The 26,147-nt window shown below is 41.0% G+C and overlaps 1 protein-coding gene across 2 annotated transcripts in view; it reads left to right on the forward strand.

Annotated features, from left to right (window-relative positions):
- RPN2 (ribophorin II) overlaps nt 1–26,147 on the forward strand; it is a 51,599-nt gene that overhangs the window by 16,263 nt on the left and 9,189 nt on the right. For both annotated transcript variants that reach the window (XM_055544992.1, XM_055544993.1), the window contains exons 5-13: nt 1,985–2,060; nt 3,082–3,216; nt 5,311–5,487; nt 6,939–7,057; nt 7,751–7,856; nt 18,170–18,261; nt 19,980–20,094; nt 24,091–24,285; nt 25,563–25,649. In XM_055544992.1, coding sequence (XP_055400967.1) covers nt 1,985–2,060; nt 3,082–3,216; nt 5,311–5,487; nt 6,939–7,057; nt 7,751–7,856; nt 18,170–18,261; nt 19,980–20,094; nt 24,091–24,285; nt 25,563–25,649 — 1,102 coding nt within the window. The remainder of the gene's footprint in view (nt 1–1,984; nt 2,061–3,081; nt 3,217–5,310; nt 5,488–6,938; nt 7,058–7,750; nt 7,857–18,169; nt 18,262–19,979; nt 20,095–24,090; nt 24,286–25,562; nt 25,650–26,147) is intronic.

The following is a 26,147-nucleotide window of genomic DNA, read 5'->3' on the forward strand; positions in this document are numbered from 1 at the left end:
CATCACCAACTCCTGGAGTTTGCTCAAACTCATGTCCATTGAGTCCGTGATGCAACCCAAACATCTCTTCCTCTGTCACCCCCCTCTCCTCCTGCCCTCAGTCTTTCCCAGCATCAGAGTCTTTTCCAGTGAATTAGCTCTTCACGTCAAGTAGCCAAAGTATTGGAGCTTTAGCTTCAGCATCAGTCTTTGCAATGAATATTCAGGGTTGATTTCCTTTAGGATTGACTCATTTGATTTCCTTGCATTCCCGTGGACTCTCAAGAGTCTTCTCCAGCATCACAGTTTGAAAGCATCAATTCTTTGGCGCTCAGCTGTCACATCCATACAATAGTTTTTCAGTAGTCACTGGAAAAACCGTAAGCTTTGACTATGCAAACCTTTGTCGGACATACATGCTACATCACACCTTAAGAGTGAAGTGCTGATTGTGTTAGAGTGGACAAGCCTTGAAAACATTATGCTAAATGAAAGAAGCTAAACACAAAAGGTCACATTTGTATGACTCCATTTATATGAAATATCCAGAATAGGTAAATCCATAGAGACAGAACACAGATTGCCAGGGCCAGGGGGCAGGGAGAGTGGGGGATGGGAAATGTAGTGAAACTGTTTAATGGATGTAGGGTTTTATTAATATTTTGGACTGATGGGAATGCTTTAAGACTATATAGAGGTGGTGATTATACAACATTGTGAAACATACTAAATGTCTCTGAATTTAGCATGGCTAATTTCAAATGGCTAATTTCATGTGAATTTCACTTCAGTGAATTAAAATGTATATATACATATACAATCATGGATAAGGGTTCACAGTTACAGCACTGAATGACCTAGTAAAACATACATGTGCATCAGTTGAAGATTAAGTGAGTAAATATGGTTCATCTAAGCAATATAATACTTTGTCATTGTTAATAAGGATGAAATACATTTATATGTACTCATGGAAAAGTGTGTACAGTCTATTAAGTTAAAGATAAATTGGAGAGCAGTTATCTTTTAGGGGTAGGCATTACAAGAATTTTAACTTTCTTAAACAACCTAAAGAAATTTAACTTTCTTTAGTAATCTGTGTGAATTTTTGGCAAATATGTACTTTTATAGTCAGAAATAAATGATAATAGAAATAGAAAAGGGAAAAAAAAGAATAGACTCTGGTTTGAGAACCAGACCTTTAATTCCTTTCACCTTATTTAATGCCGCAAGGACGGGCAGCTCTCAGGGCTCCTAGCAGGATGACAGCAGCACACGTGTTAGCTGTGTGTTTACCAAACGCTTCCTGCTTCTACTGCATTCATCTGCTTTCAGAAAAGTTGCTCCCGCTTCTACCAGCAACCTGCAAATGTACATTCCACGGAGTTTCTTTGGTCTTGGAGTAAGAAAAGTAGAAAGTTCACAGGTAGCTAGCCTCTGCCTGGCACAGTACCTCATATGACATGGGGATGCCCAATATTCCTTGGTTGAATTGACTCCCATTCTATCTCAGAGTGTATCTCTTCTAGAGCTAATGAAGTCTTCGTCTAGTGTTCTCTGTGCAATGCCATTAGGAACCAAACGGAGGTTCAGAAGGGGGTTCACTGGTGCTCCATCTCTTCTCTCTGCCTTCAGTACTTTTGTGGATCCTGTTGCCCAGATTGCCTTCTCTCTAGCTGTAGTGAACTTTGTGATAGTAACGGTCTATTTTTTTGGCTGTACTACGTGGCTTATGGGATTTAGTTCCCCAACCAATGATTGAATCTGGGATCCCGGTGATGAGAGCGCTGAGTCCTAACCACTAGACCATCAGGGAACTCCTTGTAATGTGATGTGATGGTCTTTGTTGCCTCTTTCCCATATAGATTGTAAACCAGCTCCTTCCGGCCCGAGACTGTCTTACATTTCTAAAGAACAAGAGCAGGATATTTTTACAGATATCCCGATACAGGAAGGGGTGCGTAGAGACTTGCCATTCATTGGGGTTCTACTCTTTACATTCCAGAACAGTCCAGGCTCTGCAGACGGCCTCCTACCTATCCCAGCAGGCTGACCTGAGAAGCATCGTGGAGGAGATTGAGGTACAAATTTATTTTGCCAAGGGAATCTCCCAGTTCCTGTCTTTGAAACCATTAGAAGAGTCTTACAGATAAACATGAATCATTTGTTACAGCCAGTTACCTTTCTTTTCATATCCTTGGCACACTTCTGTTCTTTGTATCAGAGCAGTATTTCATAGGGAGTATTGGTTAGGCAAGTATAGTTACACCATCAATGAGACAACAAACTACTTCATCCTGCTTTGGTAGGTATGGTCTCATAGTCCACAGATTTTAGAACATAACAAACCTGAAATTCATTTTTTTTTTTTTTTTTTTACTTACTACTTTGTTATCTCAGACAAATTATTAATGCCTGAGCCTCAATTTCCCTACATGGTGGTAGTTAGGAGCAAGTGGAGTTCTAAAGTGCCTAGTACAGAGTCGACACTCAGCAAGTGGTCGCTGTGGTTTTTGCTCTTCTTGCATCCTTTGCCCAGGCCCTCCCGCTGCTCAGAGCCTGCTCTCAGGGACCGCATAGCCAGTGATGACAGGCAGTCTGACAGTGTTGTCACTGGGTTGCCCCACAGGCACGTTAGCTGCCTCATCATGTTCCCCAGGAGAGCAGTATGTCTCTCTCCATCCTTTAGAGCATTGATTAAGGAAGAGAAAGGCATAGCTCTAGAGCTTGTATCCAAACGGATGGCCTTCGAATCCATCCACGTCACAATGCTTCCCAGCTACACCGCAGCCTGGCCCACTGGCCTTCTGCCCAGAGCAGTTGGTGCCTTGAGTGCCCTGACTCCTGGGCTTGGGCACAAGTTGAAGGGGTTGGGGAAGGAGCACTCTCAGAGCCACAGAAGATACCGTTCTCTTCAGATGCCTGTATGCTGTACTTCGCTTTCCGCCTAAGCGCCTTGGTTGAGAAAGCACTGAGAGACTGAAGTGGTCTGCAGACTGACATTTCCCAAAACCTTGTCTGCACTGGGGTGACAGTGGTTTGTCCATCTTACCTCTGTTTTATCCCCTGATTTCCAACCAGCTTCCGTTTTTGTCGTGACAGGACCTTGTTGCTCGCCTGGATGAACTGGGAGGTGTGTATCTCCAGTTTGAAGAAGGACTGGAAACGACGGCATTGTTTGTGGCTGCCACCTACAAGCTTATGGACCATGTGGGGACGGAGCCATCCATTAAGGAGGTGCCTGCCTACATCACAGTTCTCTGACATGAAACTCAAAGGCGTCCTTGACATTATCTCCTAACGATAGCCTTTCAGAGAGGGCTATTTGGTTAGCTTTGGGCTATCTTGGGTTCGGCATGGAAATGAGAAAGAAAAATGTGAAGCCTGTTCTTGAGAAATTGGTTGTCAGTGGGACAGGCATGAAAGCAAATTGCTACACTTGTTTTAAATGGAATATGGTTTTGTCATGAGACAGTGGCACAGAGGCCAAGTGCATTTTTCTCTGTCCACCTCCCTTTCCTCCCCAGCGCTCCTAAGTGCTTGTCTCATGAATTCTTTCCACGCTGGTGGCCCGTGCATATCCTTTTTCTCTTGAGAAGCACCCTATATGTCAAAATTGCCTGTTCTCTCTCCCTCCGACCCTCGGCAATGGCTCAATCAGAGCTAATCTGTGCTGATTGACATAGTTCACTGAGAGGCATATGTCTACCAGACATCCACCAAGAGTTAGTTCTTTTCTTTCTTTTTTCAAGAGGAGCTTGTTAACCTGAAGGAACCTTTAGTTGAAATGTGTGTGGAAAGTCTTGAGAGTGGGACCCTCTTGATACCCCTTGTTTGTAAGAAGGTAACCAACCCTTGATCTCAAGGACTTCAAATACAAGCTCCTGCTGTTTTAATTTGAGGAGGAAAGATTTGGGTCCCCAGTTAGAATTTCCATTTCTTTTGTGTGTTAGGAATGCATTGTGAGTTGTGTGCCGAGTTTCAACTAAACGGTAAATAATTACCTTTCTTGAGTAATTTGAGTTAATTTTGTATTTTCTCTAGAGGCTATGATCTGATAATTTATTCACGTGTTAGCATTTTTATGTTGTCTTCTCCTTCATCCTGAGTTTTTAGAGGTCTAGAGACACCACACCCTTATTAAATTTCCATTACAGGTGAAAGTGCAAGAACATGGGTCTTATGGTACAAATCATTTAGAGATTTTCCTGTACGCAGTGCAGTTGATGAATTGGTGATATTCTGCATTAAACAACTTAAACTTTGTTTTGCTTTATTCCCAGGCTTCTACCAACCAGATATTTGGCTGGGATAATTTTGCTGTCACTGCTTTTGATATAACCATTCTGGTGAACAGTCCCCCATTTTAACATGTCAACAGCTTAGTGATGGAAAATGTAATTGTTACAATTAAAGAAAATTATTTCATGTCGACTGTGAATAACACTGTCGGGAACAAGGGGAGCTCTTTTGTTAGATGGTAGATCTTAAAAAACAAAACTGATTGAAATGGAAAATGTTTCCTCTTAAGCAAACAACCTCTAGAATTTTAATAATGCCTTTTAGGTTCTACTTTTTTTAAAAATTGCTTTCAGTCCTCTTCTCTAAGCAGCCCATTAGTTCTTAATGGAGAGTTATTTTAGTTTCTTTCTAATGGACATTTTGGCTGTGCAGTTTGGTCTTGTAAATACCTACTTAGTCCCAGCATCCTGTGTGGAGGTGGGTTGGGTAGGAGGGGAGCTAAGCTGGGAGGGTGAGGGGAAACAGGAAAGGACATATTTTATTATGAAAGGACTTCGGAGACAAACAGACCTACATGTGAATTTTGGTCCTTCTCTTTTTCTTTCTGTCTTAACTTGTAAGAGTTAATTAACTTCCTTTAGCCTCAGTTTCCTTATTTGGAAAGGATTGAGAGCAGTCTTTTCAGGCTCTTTGTCATGATCTGAGTTAATACACCTGTAACAGTGCCTGGCACACATAGACTTGGAACAAATGGGCACTGCGATAGGTATAATATAGTAACTTTTATATCTCAGTAGTTGTCTAGAAGTTCCTTACATTTGTACAGCAAGCATTCATAAATGGTTGACAAAGAAATGCATCCCTTTCAGTTTGTACTAGAAGATGCAAAAAACCAACCAAATAAGTTTTACGCTTAAATGCAGAATATTTGCTTCCCCCACCCCTACCAAATTGGTTAGTGGCTGAACGACTTCTCATGTGAACACTTGGAAACAGGAGGAATGACTGAGCCCAGGTGGACAGGGATGGGTGGCTGTCCCCGCTGCCTGACTGAGGAAGATCTCAAGCTGTGTTCGCCTTTTCTTGCAGGATCAGGTCATCCAGCTCATGAACACCATCTTCAGCAAGAAGAACTTTGAGTCACTCTCTGAAGCCTTCAGTGTGGCCTCTGCTGCCGCTGCGCTCTCTGAGAATCGCTACCATGTGCCCGTTGTGGTTGTGCCCGAGGGCTCTCCTTCGTACACTCAGGAACAGGCTATCCTGCGGGTATGACTTCCATGTCCCCAGAGTGCTGCTCTGATTGCCATTTCCAGTGTTGGGCTTCCAGAAATCTACACAGCCAATGGTAACCCCCATTATCATTGGAGATACGACATATCTCTTAAATGAAGAGCAAATGGGGACTCAGTGAACTAGTCACAGGATTTTTTTTTTTTTGAGTATTTGAAGTAGTACAGCTTTCAATGAAGTGCTGGAAAACTGCATTTATGGATTCATAAGTCCAGATGTATAGAGAAGTCTTAACTTCTTAAAATGTATTTTCCTATACCCAGACTTTCTAAATCCATTATTTTAAGATAGCTTTCTTTAACATTGTTAAGATCAGTGTCAGGTCGCTTATTCCTTGGAGCCGACAGTGTATCTTTCCACTTCTTCATAACGTAGCACTCCGTCCCCTCAGCAGTAAGCAAGGACGGTTGTGTGTGTTAACTGTCTGAGCAGAACAAAATGCACACACTTAAGAGTTTTCCATTCCAATGAGGCATTTGTTGCTATTGTTTGGAAACAGTGAGCAGCTAAAATCTGCATAAAAAATTAGCATCTTGTTGATATCTAAATACACGCGTTCACATAGGACTGTCCACCTGTCCCATCAGTTCTTGTGCTTTGCAGGGTCCTTCAGATACTCTCCAGGAGAAGTGCCCCAGACTCGAGTTGCCTCTTGTTCCCCTACTTAAGTGTCACCTCCCCTCAGCAAAGACTGGGGTGAGAACTCACCTGGGTAATACAGTTTACCATGAATCAGGGGAGCTAAGAAAGCAAAGTAGAAACAGTACTGGCTTTTGAAGCTAGATAGCCTGGCGTTTCAGTCCTTAGCTGTGTGGGCTTCAGTTGCTCCATATCCTCTTGTGGCCTCAGTTTCTTCATCTGTAAAGTGAAGATTATACCAGCTGTCTCAGACGATTGGTGGTAGGATAGATACAAGTGCTTAGCCTGGTATCTGGCAAATAGTCGACTTTTAACAAATGACTGTTACTAACATTATCCATATTTCTTCAGTTTTCTCATTGCCCATACCGTCATAAAGTATTTTTCTTGCTAATAATTTTTCTTTTTTAAGTACTATAGTAGAGCAGTAGAGTGGGAAGATAAGGGGATCAGAGAGAAGGAAATGTTAACTGTGTGATCTGAAGCCAGTCATTGTCTTTCCCTAGACTTTGGTTTCCTTACCTGAAAAATGAGATCATTGGGTAAAATCATCTTTAAGATCTCCCCCACCCCTAAGATTCTATAATCTATGTCATTCTGAACTAATTGTGTTTTCCTCTGTTTGATCCTTCAGAGATAGTAGGCCACAGGTCAGAGACGGTTCTTGAAATGAAATGGTTCTCCCCCAGCAGAGCTCACTCCTGTGGATAAAGCTTCCACCCCTAGAAGCAAAAATCTGTAGTCCCTCAGCTTCTGTGGCTACAGATAATTTTGAAATGTATTTCCAGTTGCAGGTCACCAATGTTCTGTCCCAGCCTTTGACTCAGGCTACTGTTAAACTAGAACATGCGAAATCTGTTGCTTCCAGAGCTACAGTCCTTCAGAAGACATCGTTCACCCCCATTGGGTAAGTCCTGAGCACATCTCTGCAGAGCGCTGACATACTTATTTTGAAAAGTCAGCCTGCAGCCAATATAACCCAGATCATAAAACCAAAGTTACCTACATTTAGGATTATGCTTTATTAATAACAATGTGTCAGGAACATTTCCCCCATAGGCTTAATATACTTCCGTAGTCTTATCTTCAATGGCTGCGTGTTATTGTTAGGTAATTAAAAAAAAAATTAAGGGTTAGTTTTTGTAGGAAACTTTTAAGTTTTGAATTAGTAAGTTAAAGTAAGATATGCCCTTTTTAGGAAATTCAAAAAGCACAGGAAAGTAGAATTAATGCAGAAAATTACCTACAATTATACTACCCTACGCCAACCTCTTTGAACATTTCCACTTTAAAAAAAAAATGTAATTGTGGAAGACTTACCTGAAGAAGGTGGGATTTTTATGAGCTGGGAGGAGGGGTGGGTAGGGAATAGAAAAAGAAGACTTTGGAGACTTGAAAGAGAAGGTCATTTTAGGTGGTTTTGAAGTTTGCCCCTCATAATAATACGTGATTGAACAGGAGGTGGCCCAAGATGGGTGGGAAGTGGAAAAGTAAAAAAAGTGGTGCATCCCTGGAATGCTGCACTTTGCAGCCTGTTTGTTGTGTCCGTTTGTGATTTTCCTGTGCGAGTTGTTGCTAACCCCACTGTCGTTCTTAACAGGGATGTTTTTGAGCTAAACTTCATGAATGTCAAATTTTCCAGTGGTTATTATGACTTCTCTGTCAAAGTTGAAGGTGACAGCCGTTACATTGCAAATACTGTAGAGGTGAGTGCTTTCTTGTCATCCCCATTGCCATGTTAGTACACCCAAGGAAATGACCATACAGGCATATGGCATTAACCATTTACATGTGTTGACCTCTCTTATGACCCAGTTAAAATGAATATGTTAAGAGAGAGGTAGGTTTGAACTATGCTGTTTGACAGACTCAGCCAAGAACTTGATCATAGGCAGCTGGATTTGTCAGTTATTCATTTTGCATTGTAACTTAGCCTTACCCTATTAACATAAAATTTAAGAAGTAGAAAAAATTAAAATCATCCCTAATTCCCCTGAGATATAAATATTCTTAAGATGTGTTCTATGGTTGGCCTTGATAGATTTACAAATGGGCTTGGTGCTAATTAAGGGGACCAAAAGCATCACGTGATCTGTAGCAGCATAGTGAAGCTTTCAGGGTGAAATACAAAAGAAAATCGGTAATCCTTCCTAATGAACTGTGTTTCAGATGTTTAGCTGTCTTGAGTTGTGTTGAAGATCCAAGTGGTTTTAAGGGTGGAAAGCTCTGCCTCATTTATCTGATGCTTTGTGAGAATGAGTTATTTCACATTAGTGGTTTTCTCAGCTAACTGACGTCTGCCCCTCCAGGCACTGTGACTCATTTTTATCTTTTTGGATAAAAGTTTATTGAAGATGAATTACACATTTTCCTACTTTCTTGAACTATGTGATACGGTTTAACCTTTCTTATTCTGCCTTAGAGTCATCAGCATGAAAGCATGTGACATACACAGCACAGTTCTCCGTGCTTTTGCTTGTATTATTTTATTCTTACAACAGTCCTAACAGGTGCGTGGAGTCCTTTTCCTTTCACTGATGAGGGGTAAAGTAATTTGTCCAAAACCTCTAGCCTGTCTGTGCTTGGTGAATCCCCTCCACAGTGCTGGTGTACTTACGTGCCCTGGTGAGTACTGAGCCAGCTCAGAGGCTGAGACCTGTGTGCGCTGCACCTGCCGGCCTGTTCATGGTATTACTTTGTCCTTAGAGCTGTCATTTCTTCATGTTTCTGCCACTGTCTTTGTTGCATCTCCTTGGCCACACTGTCCCACGTTCTATTGGGTCAGGGGAACTTGTGGTGTTACAGTGCCTTTTCAATAGTTATATATATGCTATTTGCGACAGCTGTTTTCTTCACTATTCAAATGTCATTTTCCACTGACTTTTCTTTGTTAATTAAACTTTCTCATTTTGAAATCATTTCCGTCTTAAATTGCGAAAATTCCTGTATACCCCTTATCCAGCTGCCCCAAATGTATACCTTATATAACTAATATAATTTCAATATCTGAAAATTAACACTAATACAATACTATTAACTGATCTGTGTAGACTTAATTCAGATTCCACTAGGTATCTTACTAATGTCCCTTTTCCGGTCCCAGATTCAACCTGGGATCACATATTCCTTCAGTTGCCATGACCCTTTACCCTCCTCCAATTAGGGTATTCTGTCTTTTGTGACCTTGACACTTTTGCAAAGTACTGGCCAGTTAGTTTGTATAGTGTTCCTTACTTTGGGTTTGTCTGCTGTTTCCTCATAATTAAATTCAGGTCATGCAAAAATACTCTAAAAGCAATGTTCCTTCCCAGTGTGTCCTGTTAGGAAGTATATGCTGTTGGTATGTCTCATTGCTGGTGATGTTAACCTTCATCTCCTGGTTAAGGTGGCATCTGCTAGGTTTCTCTATTATAAAGTTGCTGTTTTTTTTGCTTTGTAATTAAGTGTCTGCTGAAATGATATTTTGAGACTGTACATACCCTGACGATTTTGCCTGCAAGAGTTATTAATATGGTGTTTGCCAAAAGGTGATTTTTCTCTTTCATTCCATCTACATTTATTACTTGGAATTTCACTGTAAGAAAACGCTGTCCACCTCTCCCTGTATTTAGTTATTCATGGATTCTTATTTTACTGTATATTTTATAATCCGTTACTGTCATCATTTATTTTTTGCTCATTTTATCCCAGATTCAGCCTTTGGAGAGCTCCTCCGGTTGGCCTTGTGTCACTTTTCTTTAATGAAAGGACACAAAGCCAAAAAGTTTGACCTTTTCAAAAGCGGGCCATTACTTAACATAGATTCAGCATTTAGATTAAAAGTTTGGCAGAAAGGAGGATGTTTTCTGGAACTCTAATCGCTCTGCCTTTTCTCTCCCTCATGTCTGACCTTTTTAGGCAGGAGACATCTGATCCTAGTCCATTCACTAACACAGATTTGGATAGAAAGTATTGTAGTGTGTGCTGCTGCTGCTGCTGCCAAGTTGCTTCAGTCATGTCTGACTCTGTGCGACCCCATAGATGGCAGCCCACCAGGCTCCCCCGTCCCTGGGATTCTCCAGGCAAGAACACTGGAGTGGGTTGCCATTTCCTTCTCCAATGCATGAAAGTGAAAAGTGAAAGGGGAGTCACTCAGTCGTGTCCAACTCATAGCGACCCATGGACTGCAGCCTTGAACCTTTAAAAGTCAGATTCTTTCACTTTTAGTTGCCTGCTGTAAGGGGCCTTATTTTTGTTATTTGTAGCTGAACTCATTGAAAGGCAAACTTTTTTTTTTTTTTTTTGCTTGAAACCTTCCTTCTACCTGTACAATCTTGATACCAATATACCCAATTTAAGTGCCATACCCATGCATCACGGCCATTCTTAATCTCTCTCTTCCTTTCCACTTCTGACTTCAGTCAGTCACCAAGCCCTGTTGAGTCCACCTTTAAATGGCTTTTCCGTAATTCCTTTGTTCTTTGGTCCCACTTCGGTAGATCCCAAGTAAATAGGTAGGTAGTTTCCAGCAAGTTTCACTGTCTTCCTTCTCTGCCCCCTTCCACTTCATAAGCGCCATAAACACCACTAGAATGATAAAAATCACAGTGTTCCTGTGGTTAAACATTTCTTTGGTTTCCTATTGCACATGAGTAAGGTCTAGACGCCTCGGTGTGCCCTTTGAAGGCCCTCCACGCAAGGCACTTGGGCATCCTTCATTGTGGTTACAGCCTCATCCACTCAGCTCTAGCTGCTCCTGACTGCATGCTGGTCCTCATCTATACTCCACGTGCATGTGCACTTGGGCATCTGTTGTTTCCTCCGTGGGGAATGTTCTTCCCCTCCCTTGCTGAAGTACTCATCCTGTAAGATCTAATTCAAATGTTGCTCCTTCAGTGCTCCCTTAGAATTTTATTTTTATTTTTTCAGTTTAGACTATTTCAAAAATACAGAGAAGAATAGAGAATAGTATCATTGTTATATACCTACCAGCTATTTGTCTCCCTCAAACCCAAACATTTTGCTATATTTTCTCCTTTGTTATGTTTATTTTATTTTTGGCTGTGCTGGGTCTGTATTGCTGCGTGTAGGCTTTCTCTAGTCGCAGAGAGTGGGGATACTGTCGAGCTGTGGTAGGCAGGCTTCTCGCTGCGGTGGCTTCTCTTGTTGTGGAGCATGGGCTCTAGGGCACGCGGGTTTCAGTAGTTGCTGCACATGGGCTCAGTAGTTGCAGCTCCTGGGCTCAGGAGCACAGCTCAGGAGCTGTGGCACACAGCTTGGTTGCATGCGGGATCTTCCTGGAGCGGGGATCGAACCTGTATTTCCTGCATTGGCAGGTGAATTCTTTACCACTGGACCACCAGGGAAACCCCTCTCCTTCATTTTGTTTTATTTTGGTAAGAAATAAAATCCTATAGATTGAACTTAAGCTCTCTGTATATTCTTCACTTTTTCTTTCCTCTTTCCCCACATTTGAAGTGTATATTCCAACGCCAGTTTTTACATTTTAAGCAGTATAGTGCATTGATTTGCAATTTCCCCAGATTTATATGCTTCATTATATGCATCCTTTTGCAATTTGCTTGTTTTCACTCAATACTAATTTTATGACAGCCATATTTATGCATGTCAAACTTAGAGCTATGCATAAATATAAATAATTTTATAAAATTGTCTTCCTTTTATGAATGCATTAGATTTATTAATTCATTTTCTGTTGTTGGACACTTAGACTTTCACTGATACAGACAGTGCTGCTGTGAACATCTTACTACATTTTTTCATGCACATTTTATTTATCTGGAGTAAAGTTGTGGGATCATAGGATATGCTCATCTTCCAGCTTTCTTATGTTTTGCCAAATTGCTGTTTTCTTCATATTCTTATCAGTATCTGGTATGACGAGTTTTGATAATCTGTTAAATATGAACTGGTATGTTGTTGTTTTAATGTTTGTCTTTGGTTACTTGTAAGATTGAGCATATTTTCTTGTGTTTATTGGCCATTTAGGTTTCTTCTCTGAATTGCCATGTATCTTTTGTCTTTTTCTTTTGGTTTGTTAGTCTTTTAGTTACTGATTTTCTTTTTAGGTGCTGCATGTATTCTGAAGCAGTATGTATTAGTAAATCCTTAGTTATAAGCATCAGATATAATTCCTTAGTGTTGCTTTATGGCATCTTTTGATGCCCAGAAATTAATTTCAGTGAAGCCTAATTTAAAAGTCTTTTTTTTCCCCTAGACTGTTTGTATTTTTTGTGTCTTTAAAAAATTCTACATTGCTCCAGGATCCAAAAAGTATTTTCTAGTATTTTCTTCCAAGAGTTTTTAAGTTATTTTCCCCTTATATTTAGGGCTTCAGTCTACTTGGCTTATTTTTTTTGCTATAGTATTTTATATTGTGTCCATAAATGTTTTTACTGCATTGTATTACCATTGTTTGCTTGTAAGTTTTGCTTTTTCATTGAGCTGGGTGCTCCCTATGGGCAGAGACCAACTCTTGTTTTTTCAGTGCTTAGCTTCCATCTCAGCCCACTTAAGAGAAGAAAAGGATGGAGTGGTCTGAAGATTAAAGATGTTTTCCCGCATTCCAAGGCCCTTAGAACTGTGGTAATTCATCTTTTTAGGGGTGAGCCTTTTATTCTGTACAAAGCAGCTTTCTTTTTTCTTTCAAACAAGTTTTATTGAGGATATACCAGAAAATTACCCTTTAGAAGTATATAATTCAGCATCTTTAGTATATCTAGAGTTGTGTGGCTATCAGTACCATCTAATTCCACAGCATTTTTATCACCCCAAAAAGCAACCCTGTGTCTATTTGTAGACACTCTTTGTTCTATAAGAATATATCCTCCTCTTTGTCCTGGCAATTACTGATCTACTTTGTATCTCTGTGGTTTGCCTGTCTGGGACATTTCATATAACTGGAATAATACAATATCTTGCTTCTTGTGTTTTTAACTTAGCATAATATTGTTAAGGTTCATTCATGGTGTAGCATGTATCAGTACTTTATTCCTTTTTATGGCTAAATAATTGAATAGTCCCTTGTGTGGATATATTGCATTTTTTAATCCGTTCATCAGTTGATGGACATGTGGGGAAGTTTCCATATTTTGGATATTATAAATGATGCTGCTGTTAACGTTCATGTACAGGTTCTTGTTTGAACACCTGTTTTCAATTCTTCTAGGTTTATGCCTAGGAATGGAAGTACTGAGTCATGTGATAACTGTATGTTTAACTTCTTGAGGAACTGACACTGTTTCTCAAAGAAGCTGCACCACTTTACATTCCCACCAACAATGTATAAGCATTCCAATTTCTCTGCATCCTCATCAACTCTTGTTATTTTCTGTCTTTTTCATTTTGACCCTCCTAGGTGGGTGTGAAGTGGTATCTTATGATTTGATTTGCATTTTTCTGATATCTAATGATGTTGAACATCTTTTTATGTGCTAATTGGTTATTTGTATATCTTTTTTGGAGAAATGTCTATTCAGATCTTTTCCCCATTAAAAATTTGTCTTTTTATTTCTTGCTTCCTACTCATTGGAAAAGACTCTGATGCTGGGAGGAATTGGGGGCAGGAGGAGAAGGGGACGACAGAGGATGAGATGGCTGGATGGCATCACTGACTCGATGGACATGAGTCTGAGTGAACTCCAGGAGTTGGTGATGGACAGGGAGGCCTGGCGTGCTGTGATTCATGGGGTCACAGAGAGTTGGACACGACTGAGTGACTGAACTGAACTGAATCTATATAGCTCTTATTTCCTTTTCTTACTCCACTGTCTTTTTATATTCCTGAGTTATGAGTTCTGTGTATATTCTTAATACAAGTTCTTTGTCAGACATATGATTCGCAGATATCTTCTCACCATCTGTAGGCTGTCTTTTCCCTTTCTTAATGTTGTCTTCTGATGCACAAAATGTTTTAATTTCAATAGTCCCAATATTTTTAATTGTTTCTTTCACTGAAAGAAGCACTGACTTAAGTTCCATATCTAATCAACTGTTGCCTTATCCAAGATCATGAAGATTTACTCCTATGTTTTCTTATAAGAGTTTTATAATTTTAGCTTTTACATTTAAGTTTCTGATCCATTTTTAATTAATTTTTCTGTGTGGTGTGAGGTAGGGACCCAGCATCCTCCTTTTACATGTAAATGAGCAGTTGTTCCAGCACTTGGTTGAAACGACTGTTCTTTCTCTGTTGATTTGTCTTGGCATCCTTGTCAAAAACCAATTGACTGTAAATATAAAGTTAATTTCTAGACTTGCGGTTCTATTCCATTAATCTATACTTTTATCCTTATACCAGTACCTAGCTATCTTGATTGTTGGAACAGCTTGACCTTTTGTAACATCAAATTTGGTGTTTGTGCAAGTATTTCTGTGGTTGCTGGAAAAATTAAATAAGTACAGAATAGCAGAAATGCCTTATAGCTCTGTTACTCGTGCAATGATAATAAGCTCCCATTGAGGCCACTGCTGTCCTTTTTCTTTTCAGTGATGGAGTAAGTATTACAAATCTCCTCTCTTCCTCTTCATTTTATTAAGCTTTATGCATGTGTGTGTGCACGCACGTGCATGCTCTGTCACATACGCAACTTTACTTTGTAATTTCAGTAGTAGTCACACTTAGAACCTCAGAGCGGGTCAGCAGGTCCTGTTTGCTCTCCTGAGAGATGCTTGACATTGGTCAGAGTGCATTAACAGTGGTTTGGTGTGGAAGGCCTGTAATAGCACTCATTGACATTGGACTTGCTGTCAGGGGAAGCATGGGTTTTAGAAGCTGTCATTAGCATTAATTGCCCCTAATGCACCATTATTTTTGACAGTAATGAGCTAAACAGGGAGGCTATTGCTCTCAGCAGAAAGACTGCATTTCCTGGCATTAAAACTTTGAGGTGTATGTGGCGTGCAGCACAGGCAAAGGAAGGCCTGGTTGATTCACTGTAAAGCAGGCTTAGTGGCATTTAAAGTGGCTAAACAAGTCCCTTTCCTATTATAAAAAAAACGAATCCTGCAGTGTTAGTTTGAAGGAAGGAGAAGGAGCGGCTAATCGACAGGGATCCTCCTCTGAACTCTTTACAACAGGGCTTTGAAAAAAGTTACTGTGATTTTTATGTCTCAGTTTGCTCTGAGAGAGTAGCATAAAAAAGCTTTTCTTTTAAATGTTTCCAGAGACCCATTTGCAGTAAGATTTTAGGGGCAGAAGGACTTGTTTTAAATTGTTCCCTATTTAAGAGCAGCCCTATGGTTTCTGTGCAGCACAGGAAGCTGTAACTTGGGGGGCCTTTTAAAATTAGGGCTGAGAGTGATCCCACAAGGACTGGAGCTCACTGCTGTCTGCCCTCATTATTCCGTGTCTCTGCTGTGAATGCTTTTAAGTCTTCCGAACGAACACACAGTTGAATCTTGATTAGCAGGCCTTAGTGACCATGTTATTATTGAAAGCTTATAGTCAGGATTCTGAGTAAAAACCCGCAAGTTGATGGCTTCCTTATCACTATAATTAGGATACATGGAGGAACCTTATACAAATCTTTAAACATCTGTTTATATTTATCCATCTCTTGAAAGGGAGAGCGATTTTTTTAAATTACATTTATTGGGTGGTACTTTTTAATACAAAACTGTTTATAAAGAAGAATTTGTCACACAGTGTCATTGCTCAGGTAAGCCCTATTTAAAAAAAAAAATAGTGGACTATGCATGTAGTTTAAAAATTCAAAGTGTAAGAAAGTATGTAATGAAATATAAAAGCCTTCTCTCATTCCTTTGATCCAGTCCCTCTCCTTTAGTAACAGTTAACTGTATTTACTTTGAAAAAGAAGAATGCCCATATCATTGAATGTATGCACATTCTTTCTTATTTACACAAAAGCATTCATTCTATAAAGTTACATTCTTTGCTTTTGTTACAAAGTAGAGCCTCCCAGCTTACCCCTTGGGGTCTGTTCAGCTTCATGGCCTCCCACTACTCCCCACCTCCACGCTCCCCTGCCATAATTCAATCGGTGGCCAGAACTCAGTGACAGGTGATGTTAAATGTAATTCTGCCAATCGGTGACTGTGTATTCAAAAGTAGGAGATATATCTCCTATCTGTCCATAGATACCTACCGTGTTCTCTTTAATTGCTCCAGAGTAATTCAAAGTGTACGTGAATATCCCATTATTTATTTAACTAGTCTCCTGTTTATGGACATTTAGGTGAGATGATGATTTTAAAAGCACATTTACAGATTAAATGAGTCCGTAAGAGAGTGAGAAGTGAAGAGGGAATTATCTAGTTGATGTTGATGAAGATTGCAAAGTAATACACAATGAAAACAGATTATAGCATGGAGTGGTTGCTCAGGTCCTGCCTCTCCCTAAACTGGAGGCCTGCCTAAGCCCTCCTGCTACCCATTTCCCTCCCCATCCAAGCGCTGCCGACTAGGGTCACTGATCCTCCTGCTGTGCTTCTGTAGCACTTTGTCCCTCCCTCCACCAAAGCAGCCTGCTCTGTTGTAATTTAGCTTTGCCTGTATGCTTCCCTCTAGGACAGGAAGTGCATCTCGCTGTCTCTGTCTGTCCCTGCACCTGAGTGCTCCAGATGCTCTTGGGGCTTGTGGGGAAGTGATCTCAGTGGGGTGCATTGCTAATCAAAGCTGGTTGACTACTTTGCCAGAGCCTTCCACTCCAGGTTTTCTCCAAATGGAAGGCCTGCCTGTCAGTGCCTCTCTGGATTGAGCTTTGTAATAGCAAAGTTGGCTCTGGTTGTGAGCCCTGTATGAGTTGTGAAGCTGTTTGCTCAGCAGAGCACCCGAGGGCCAAAGTACCACCTAAATGTCCATAAGCTCTCTCCTTGATAGTTTATTCAACTTGAAGACCAGCGGTTCCCCTCCCCCTACCATAATTCACCCTGTTGCCTAGATTCAGTGACAGACTATGATGCTAAATATAGTTCTGCCAATAGGTGGCTTTGTATTCAAAAGTAGGAGATAATAATATCCTTATGGCCTTTGGTAATAAATCTTTTATTAGGGCTTTCTTTTTTTTCTTTTTGAGCAAAACAGAACACCCCCCATTCAACCTGATAATTGAAGTTATTGTCACAAAATAGTTATTATAGAGGCAGGAGAGAGGCTGTTAAAAAGAATTACTTGATAGCTATCTTTATCCCTTTTTAATTTTTCTTCTTTGCCCTTGATTTGAGGCTGTCACACCTTCATAGTGTGTTTGAGAAAAATGCTGAAGCTTTGCTTCAGTTATTTGCCCAGACTTCTCTCTCTGTTCCTTCATCCTGACTTAGGCTGTAAACCAGTGGATTTGGCAAGGATTACCTTAAGCATTAAATTCAAGTTTTTCAAATATTTGAAAGTCTCATAGATATGTTTACAGATTAGAAGTGCTTTGGGATTGCATAATTTGCACATTCTAACTTTGATTTTAAATAAAAATTTTAAATAAAAAAGTTCCCCTGAGTAGACTTCTAGCGTGTTTTCTCTTTTGGAAATTTACATTTATTTGAATCTAATTTTTAAAAAAATTTCGTGTTTAATAGCATTGGCTAGCTCCTCTTTGTGAAAATGTTTATAAGGAATGTATAGAATTTAAACACTGAAAGAGTCAAGAGGGATTGGTTATGCTTGTAACAAATTCCAGATCTCAGTGGCTTAGAATTGAGTACTTGTTAATTTAAACTATTTGAAGGTTACTACTTAAGGACTTTTTACCCCCTTATTTTTTTTAAAGTACCTGTGAAAAGATCCACTTTGTTTCCTTTCATTTCTTTTTTAATATATACCATTCATCCAAAGCCAAAGAATGGAAGATGGGATAAGAATCAAGGAGTTACTTTTAGGCCTCTGGATTGAAGAGATGGAAATACTACCTAGCTGGGTCAGTTTTACTAAAATTATTGGAGATTCCTGTCCTAGGATTTTTTTTCATGCCTTGACTCACCAGTAAGAGAAAACGTTGGATGTGTATGTTGATTACTGGTATATTCACCAGTTGACTTGGCGATTTTCTTCCATGTTTCACTTTAGCTCAGAGTCAAGATTTCCACTGAAGTTGGCATCACAAATGTCGATCTCTCCACTGTGGATAAGGATCAGAGCATCGCCCCCAAAACAACGCGGTAGGTGGGATGCCTCCTGGGTCCAGGGAGAACCCAGGCTTGAGCTGGGAAGACAATGCCAAGGCCCTGAGGCCCTCCAGCCATCTTTTCCATGTCAGCAGTGACCCAGCTTGTACTCCAAATTAAAGAGGCTGTTATTCCTCTGGGACTGCACCAAGGGTGCTGCTTGGCATTCAGGCAAACTTGGGGTTTGTCTATATTGGCAATCAGTCCCTGAACAAACTATTGTATTGTATGTATATTGTATACATTATACAAACTATTAACAGTCCACAATTTGGGAAGGAGCTCGCCTCAGAATGTAAGTCTGCATCAGACTTATTCCCAGGCACACTATTTAGTTCAGATGATAATTTAAAAAAAAAAAACTTTATTGATGGAGGAAGCAGTGTATTAATTTATTTTCTGGTGTTATCTGTTTTTCCTCACAATCTTGAACTTGCTTTTAGGGTCCTTATGGCCACACTCTGTGGCCCACAGTGGGTCTGAAATCAGTTGTATGTCTCATAGGTCCTTAGAGATGAGATGGCAGGTACCCAGCGCTAGGGCTGGGATTGCTTTCCTCCAGTCCATGGAGATCACTGATCAGTCATAGCATTGGTGATTGTGGAACTCAGCATCTTTTTTAGCACACACTTCTAGGTCACCATTAGTAATTGATCAGAGTTCGTCCGGAACATTGTATGAAGCCCACTTCTTAGTTCTCTTCCAGATCCTTGAATGCCCATCTAGACCTCTGGGTAGAATTCAGACCCCAAATTTCCTCAACTGGGGTGGCTGTAGATATCACAAAAAGGAGGGGGACCCTCAAGGTCATTTTGAAAATGGGATGTTAGCCAGAGACTAGAATCCAGGCATTCACTCCTTTTAAGTCATGTGAAAGGGTTAGGCTTTCTGTCTCTGGCTTGTATATTTTTATAGTGACATTAGAAATGAGAGCACTGTTGAGAACCCACTGGAATGATGTCTGTAAGAGTGCTTTCCAGAGTTTAATGCTCTATATAGATGAAGAGTTGGTATTACTCATAAGTAAATAAGCAGGAAATACAGCCAGTTGTGAGCTCTATAACCATTTGGATTGTTTTTTTATCCTCCGGCCATCCTAACCTAAAATCTCAGGGGATAGCTGAGAAAAGTTTTCTCATTACTCCTGCCTTTGGAGAAAATGACTTTTTAAAGCTCAATTTCAGGCAGAAAAATAGTTGAAACAGTGTGAAAGGAAAAAAAAAGAATGCAGCATTAAAAAAAGAAAAAGCTGTCAATAGCCCTCATTCTTTTGCATCTCCCACCTCCTGGTTTCCCAACCATCCTCACATATGCTGCTAATGTCCATCCTGTTAATTTTTTTTTTTAATCTTTGTGGTTCTGCTAGCCCAGCTTTCCAGTTCGCCTGGGAGCCTCCAGCAGGGCGTGTGAGTCTCTCTGGTGCCTGGCTTGGTTGAATCCTTAGATCCTTGAAGTGAAAGCCTGGAGACTCACACATAGCATTTTCCCCAGACCCTGATGGAAGTTGATTCTGTGCTTTTCTCCATCTTAGCTTTATCAGTCCCATTTGCCCTCGGGCCATAGACAGTTCTCCACTCTTTCAACCACAGAAGTGTTAGAACTCAGAGACAGAGTTGGGAGAGAGAGAATTAGGCAGCGAAGCGAAGTTGGTCTCCTTCCCTCTGTTCTCAGAGATCCTCTCTGAAGACTTACCATATAAATGTCTCTTTCAGGGTGACCTACCCAGCCAAAGCCAAGGGCACATTCATCGCGGACAGCCACCAGAACTTTGCCTTATTCTTCCAGCTGGTAGATGTGAACACTGGCGCTGAACTCACCCCTCACCAGGTCAGGAAAAAGCCCAGACAGTTCTCTTAGCATGAAACCTTGCTGTACACGATAGTTGCGTGGACGTGGTATTTAACACCAAGTCAAGAAAATTCTGAATTCCTGCTTTCAGGTCTTCACTCTGAACCCTCACAGTCTGTCAGGTTCTCCCCTGTGACACTCTAAGGACTGCTGATTTTCATAGTGAGAATCCTCTGAAGTCTCAGCTGCTGGCAGAGTGATACTCAGGAGAGGAGGTTCCATCACTGGAATAACAATTTCCTTCTCATCTCACAGATTTTCTGATCTTGCCAGTGTGGTGTTCAGTGCAAAATAGTGTACTCGTGCTCTTATAATCATGTCTACACTATCCAAATGGAGACCAAAACTTGACTTGGTGGGTTTTTTTGTTTTTTATATTTTTAGCAATTGTACTTTTTAAATAATTTTTTTCAAAAACCCAGGCAGATAGTTACAGTATGCTTGTATTTTTAAGCTGGGGTGAGTTGGACTTCTATATCATTTCATGTACTCCTTTTAAATATACTTCTCATAAATTACCAAATGAGATCATTGCTGGTTTAAACATTTTATATGAAGATATTATAAAATAATTTTGGTAAATTTCCCATTACAAGAATGTGTAATTGGGACTTAAATTCTAACTAATTAGTCAGTACATTTATTTATTAATTCAAGTCAGTAAATGATTATTGCAGATCCATTAATTTCAAGATCCTGGCCTAGATTCTTCTAAGGATATAAAGATGAGTTGCAGGAGACACAGTGCCTTGCCTGTAGAAGTAAATCATGATTCAAAAGAAAGGTTCATGAATTAAGTTCTTTATATCGTAATATAATGTGTGGTCCCAGGATTTGTTTTTCAGATACCAGTCATTTTTTATTAATTTTTTTTTGGGGGTAAAACTTACTGAGTATAACTTGGAGGTAGAAGGAATAGAGTACAGACGCTTACTTGAGTAATTCTCCCGCTCAAATTGTTCTTATTCCACCAGCCAAAGTTTTTAAAACCAGCTGCCATGTCCTTTCTCACATGCTGCTGATTATTTTTTTTTTTAACATGTCCTGAGTTATTCCACTTGAGATAAAATTTATTTAATTGATTTTGATGTTTTCAACCCCTGTCCCCTGTATGACACATATAATGATGAGAAAGGGTTTTAATAAATAACTCTTTCATTGCTGTGGATTAAAACACAGGAATAATTTATCACGGGGACAGGGGTTTGAACTCTTGGTTTCTAGGCTAAAATTTAATAAAAGAAGCAACCATCAGCCCTGAGTATCTTAGTCATTTGCACCTATAAACATACCATGCTCTCTTATCCTAGAATGTCTTTTTTTAAATTGAGGTATAATTACAGACAATAAAATAACAGATTTTAAATATTCTTACTTAAGTATAGTTAATACAGTTTGTGCAACCACCACCAGAAATAAGATATAATGGATTTCTATCAGCCCCCAAAATTCTCTCATCTGCTTTCTGTCCAATTTCCCCCACCCCAAAGGCAACCACTCTCTGATTTCTATCATCCTACATTTGTTTTGCCTATGTTTGTCCTTCATGTAAATGAAATCATTTAGTATACTGTCTTTTGTGTCTGGCTTCTTTTGCTCATGGAGAAGGAAATGGCAACCCATGCCTGGAAAATCCCATGGACCGAGGAGCCTGGTGGGCTACAATCCATGGGGTCGCAAAGAGTCGGACATGACTGAGCGACTTGTGTGTGTGTGTGTGTGTGTGTGTGTGTGTGTGTGTGTAACCCTGAGCCTTCTTTTAGAGAGATTAGCTGGTGTAGGAAAGATATTTAAGGCAGATTAGCATTTACTTGAAGCTTTTTTCTTTCTTCTTTCTGACTATAATAAAAACATATATTGAAATAATTTTGAAAAAAGGAAAACTTAGGCAGTGTAACCAAAGTATGTTTTGCTCTGGCCAAAGCAGATTTTCTATTTTGTAAGAATCTGAAAACTAGCACTTTTTTTTTTTTTGGAGCCCCCCCCTCCGCCCGCCCCGCAGTTGGAAGTTCAGAGTCTTAACCACTAGACCAACAGGGAAGTCCAAAAACAGCACTTTTTAACTTGTGCCTACTAAGTATGATGAAAGCAATAGGCTTCATTTCTGTCTTCCATATGTAAAATAATGATTATTATTGAAAAGATTCTCAAACCATATCTTTTTCCCAGAGAATCTGATATAGCTTTTGTCCTCTCAGACTCCCTGGCCTTTCCTGCCTCTGTCTTCCCACTTGGTTGAGAATAACTGTTCTGTGCACGGCCTCATCCATGGTTGTATTGTAAACGGAAATCCCAGAAATGCTTTGAGTGTGGAAAAACAGGAAAGAACCTGGGCCCTAGTGGCCTTGGCTTAGGTGCTTTCTAGTAGTAGTCCTTGAGTTGGAGCTTGCAGACTTAAATCCACACAGAGAGGCAGCATCAAAACAGACCGTGGAGGTGAGTGGATTTACTTGGAAACCTTTTGGCTTTCTGTTTCTCGTTGCCGCAGCTGCTGCACTCGTGCCCAGACCCAGAGTGGTTGCCCCTGGCACCGCCATCCCTGCCCTTCTCGGCTTCTCTCCCTTCCACCCCCAGTCTCCAGAGAGCTGGGTCAGCCCCACTTAGCCATGGCTATTGCTTCAACTCCGTAGCATCTCCCAGGTCCTTCTCAAAATGACACTTGCCAATGAAAGCCCAAGAGAAGAAGGACTATGAAGAGAAGTCATTATTATACAAAACAAAATTGGTGGGATTAGGATTAGTGCAGGAAGAGCTAGTGAGGAAGTAAAACTTTAACTGAAGACTTGTCTCATCCAAGATCCTAGAAAGCCTGGCTTACAGACCTCCTAGATAGAGATGGCCTTTTGCGGGTGAGCCTGGCTGCTTGCCTGTGCTTGGCTGTGACAGGAGGAAGATCATGCAACCAGGCTCCTAAATCCCATTCTTGGCCACAATTGCAGGAGCCAGGAGGCTTCACAACTCTGGGTCTCTTTCCCTAAATACTTTGATGGTTGTTGTCTGTTGCCCAGGTGTAGAGTAATGAATGAGATTTAGATTTTTTTCCTGTGGATCCAGCACTACCTGTGTGACCACGGCAACTCATTTAATCCTCCATGCCTATGATCTGTAAAATGAAACCAATCTACCGGCTTTGTTGAATTCTTTATTTGGAAACTTCTGAAAGCAAAGCTGAGTGTATTAAGTGTTGCTGCATCTTATGTGCAGAAACCTTATTTTCTTATGCCATTGGGGGATTACGTGATTAGACTTGTATCATCATATTGATAAATGTTTGTTGACTAGATAGTGTATAGCAGGTCCTACGCTAAATGCATTACATACTTTGCTGTGAGTCTTCATACGGATACAACACGTGTAGAAGTTAAATCTGTCTTAAAGATGAAGAAATCAAGGCTCAAGGAGGTTAAATAACTTGCTCAGCTCTTAAGTAGTGAAATCAGATCTGATTGTCTTCAAGCCTGGGTTCTCTCTGACACTGGGCTGCCCTGCACGATGAGAACTCTGCCTTGCTATCCATCCCCATGCTTCCTCTCCTAAATCTTTAGCTGGAGGCACTAGGAAATTGAAAATGGGCTTCTTACAGTTTCACCTCATTTCCCTTCTTTTCACCCTCTAGTGAAGAAGTTAATTGGGCAGCAAAAGGCTGGCAGGAAGAGGAAATTACAGCCTCAGCAAAGGGCTTAAATCATTCACAAACTGGGCATTCGGCCTACAAGTCGTTGAGATTCGGCCGGACCCCTAAGTTAAATTTCTTGTACTCGCAAAAAGTACTGTCTGATCTCGGAGCTATAAGCAGGGTGGGGCTGGCCATTCCTCCTGCTTTCTCAGACAGGCCTGGCTGACCTCAGAACTCCCACTGGGACAGAAGAGCTGACAGCCTGCTGCCTCAGGGATCTGGGCCCAGAGGGAGTTTTGAAATCATCAGATGAAAAAAAAAAATCATCAGATGAAAAGTTGCGTTATTATTCCATCCAGACATTTGTCCGACTCCACAACCAGAAGACTGGCCAGGAAGTGGTGTTTGTTGCAGAGCCGGACAGCAAAAATGTGTACAAGTTTGAACTGGACACCTCCGAGAGAAAGCTCGAATTTGACTCTGCATCTGGCACCTACACTCTCTACTTGATCATCGGAGATGCAACTTTGAAGAACCCAATCCTATGGAATGTGGTATGTGCCTCCTTGTATCTTCACCCAGACAAGAGTGGCTATGCCACAGTCAGACAAAGATGGCTCCTCTCCAGGGCGTGGGCTTTGTACCCAGGCCTCTCCCATGCCACCCAGAGGGCCATAAATAAGGACACATCATGCTGGTCCCATTGGTAGTCTTAGGGGCGTGCACATGGCCTGGCTAGCATGTCATAGGGGCTTCATAAATAGTGATTGAGTGAATGAATGAAGTATATAGATTTGCCCTAATGGGTTCTAGCAGATTTCTTTAAAAGTTGTACTTGAAGAAGGTTTTCATGTTACAGGCAAAACACTGCAGGGAATACACAGATATAAGAGATAAAGGCTCTAGCTTTTGAGGTGCAGTGTGCCCTTGCAGGGTAGGCTGGAGAGGGGCCTGAGGTTTGAAATCCAGTTCCAGTTTGTTATGGTGTGGACTAATGAATTGCAGGATATTCTAATAACCATCTAGGATAACCAGTATAAACTAATACCCTTCAGCTGCATAGTATATTCATAGTTTGCATAGTGCACTTCACTTACATAACTCACTTTGGGCTGGTGGGATGAGAGGAGGCTTCTTAAAAGACATGACATTTGAGCCAAGGGTTGAAGAGTTGCAGGGGTTTTTCAGGATTGTATCTGAGGGGCTGTTGGATGATCACTGGGGGGCAGCCTCCAGGAAAGTTTAAGGTGCTTTCAGTGAGATACGAGTGGGTCTGCTTTGCTGGAGCACCTGAATCTGGTCAAGGGCAGGAGGTGGTGAGGTGGGGAAGGTAGCAGAGGCCAGAGGCCAGGCCTTGAGTGGTGGGTGGCTCCCTGTGCAAGACAAAGGGGCAGCTGCATTTTTCTTGTTGTAGTCAAAGCTCCTTTTCTTCTTGGATTTTGGGCTGTTTTTGTATGAGAGCACTTTTTCATGTCTTTTTCTTTTTTTTTCTTTGTCTGAGACTAAATTATACTTCCCAGGAGCAGTTTCTGATTGCTACTGTAACAGCCTGAGTACCAACTGGGATTTTTGTATTAAACAGCCCTGTGGGGCTCACCAGACCAGTAGAAAATTGGAACTCTTGCTCTAAAAAGCATTTTCAACAAATACTTATTTTGTTCTTGAAATTTTTACTGCCTCAATTTGTTGGCTAATGACTCAGAAGTGATTGGACTGCTTGGAGCTCCTTTCAGTCACAGTCCTGGATGGGAGTTGGGAGATACTGTCCTGCTGATGAATTTCACCCCTTTCTCTGCCCCTGGGCCTTTCATCGCTGCTCTTATTGTTTTAGGCTGATGTGGTCATCAGGTTCCCTGAAGATGATGTTCCGTCAACTGTCCTGTCCAAGAACATTTTCACCCCCAAACAGGAAATTCAGGTACATCCCAAAGGGCTTCTTCACTAAACACAGGAGAAATGGACACATGAGAGAGGGCAGCAGAGCCCCAGGCACTGGCTGTGGTTCCCTTTTCAACCTGTTTAGATGATACGTTGTAGCTTGGTGTTTGCCACCCTGTGGATCAGGCAGGGCAAATGTCAGCCCCATCCTGGAGCTTAAAAAAACAGGCTCAGATTGCCTGCCGGCCAGTTCCCAGAAAGCAGATAACTAGAGACAAAATCAGAACCTGTGTCTGTTTTTCCTAAACATGCAGGAGGTTCAGTCCTCCGATCACTGCTTGAAACCACAGCACAGATGGGTCTGGCTTTGCTCCTCTGTGTTCCTGCATAGACCAGGGCCGATGGAGCCCACAGGTGGCCAACTCAACTGGAGCATAGGGCTTTCACCCCCTAGGCCAGCCCTTCCTCTCTCCTGGGATTCACCTTCCTTGCACACAAATACTAGAAATCCCTGCCCAGCCCAGTCCATGGGACTGTT

The sequence above is a fragment of the Bubalus kerabau genome, chromosome 13 (assembly GCF_029407905.1).
Source record: "Bubalus kerabau isolate K-KA32 ecotype Philippines breed swamp buffalo chromosome 13, PCC_UOA_SB_1v2, whole genome shotgun sequence".
NCBI classification, from domain to species: domain Eukaryota; kingdom Metazoa; phylum Chordata; class Mammalia; order Artiodactyla; family Bovidae; genus Bubalus; species Bubalus kerabau.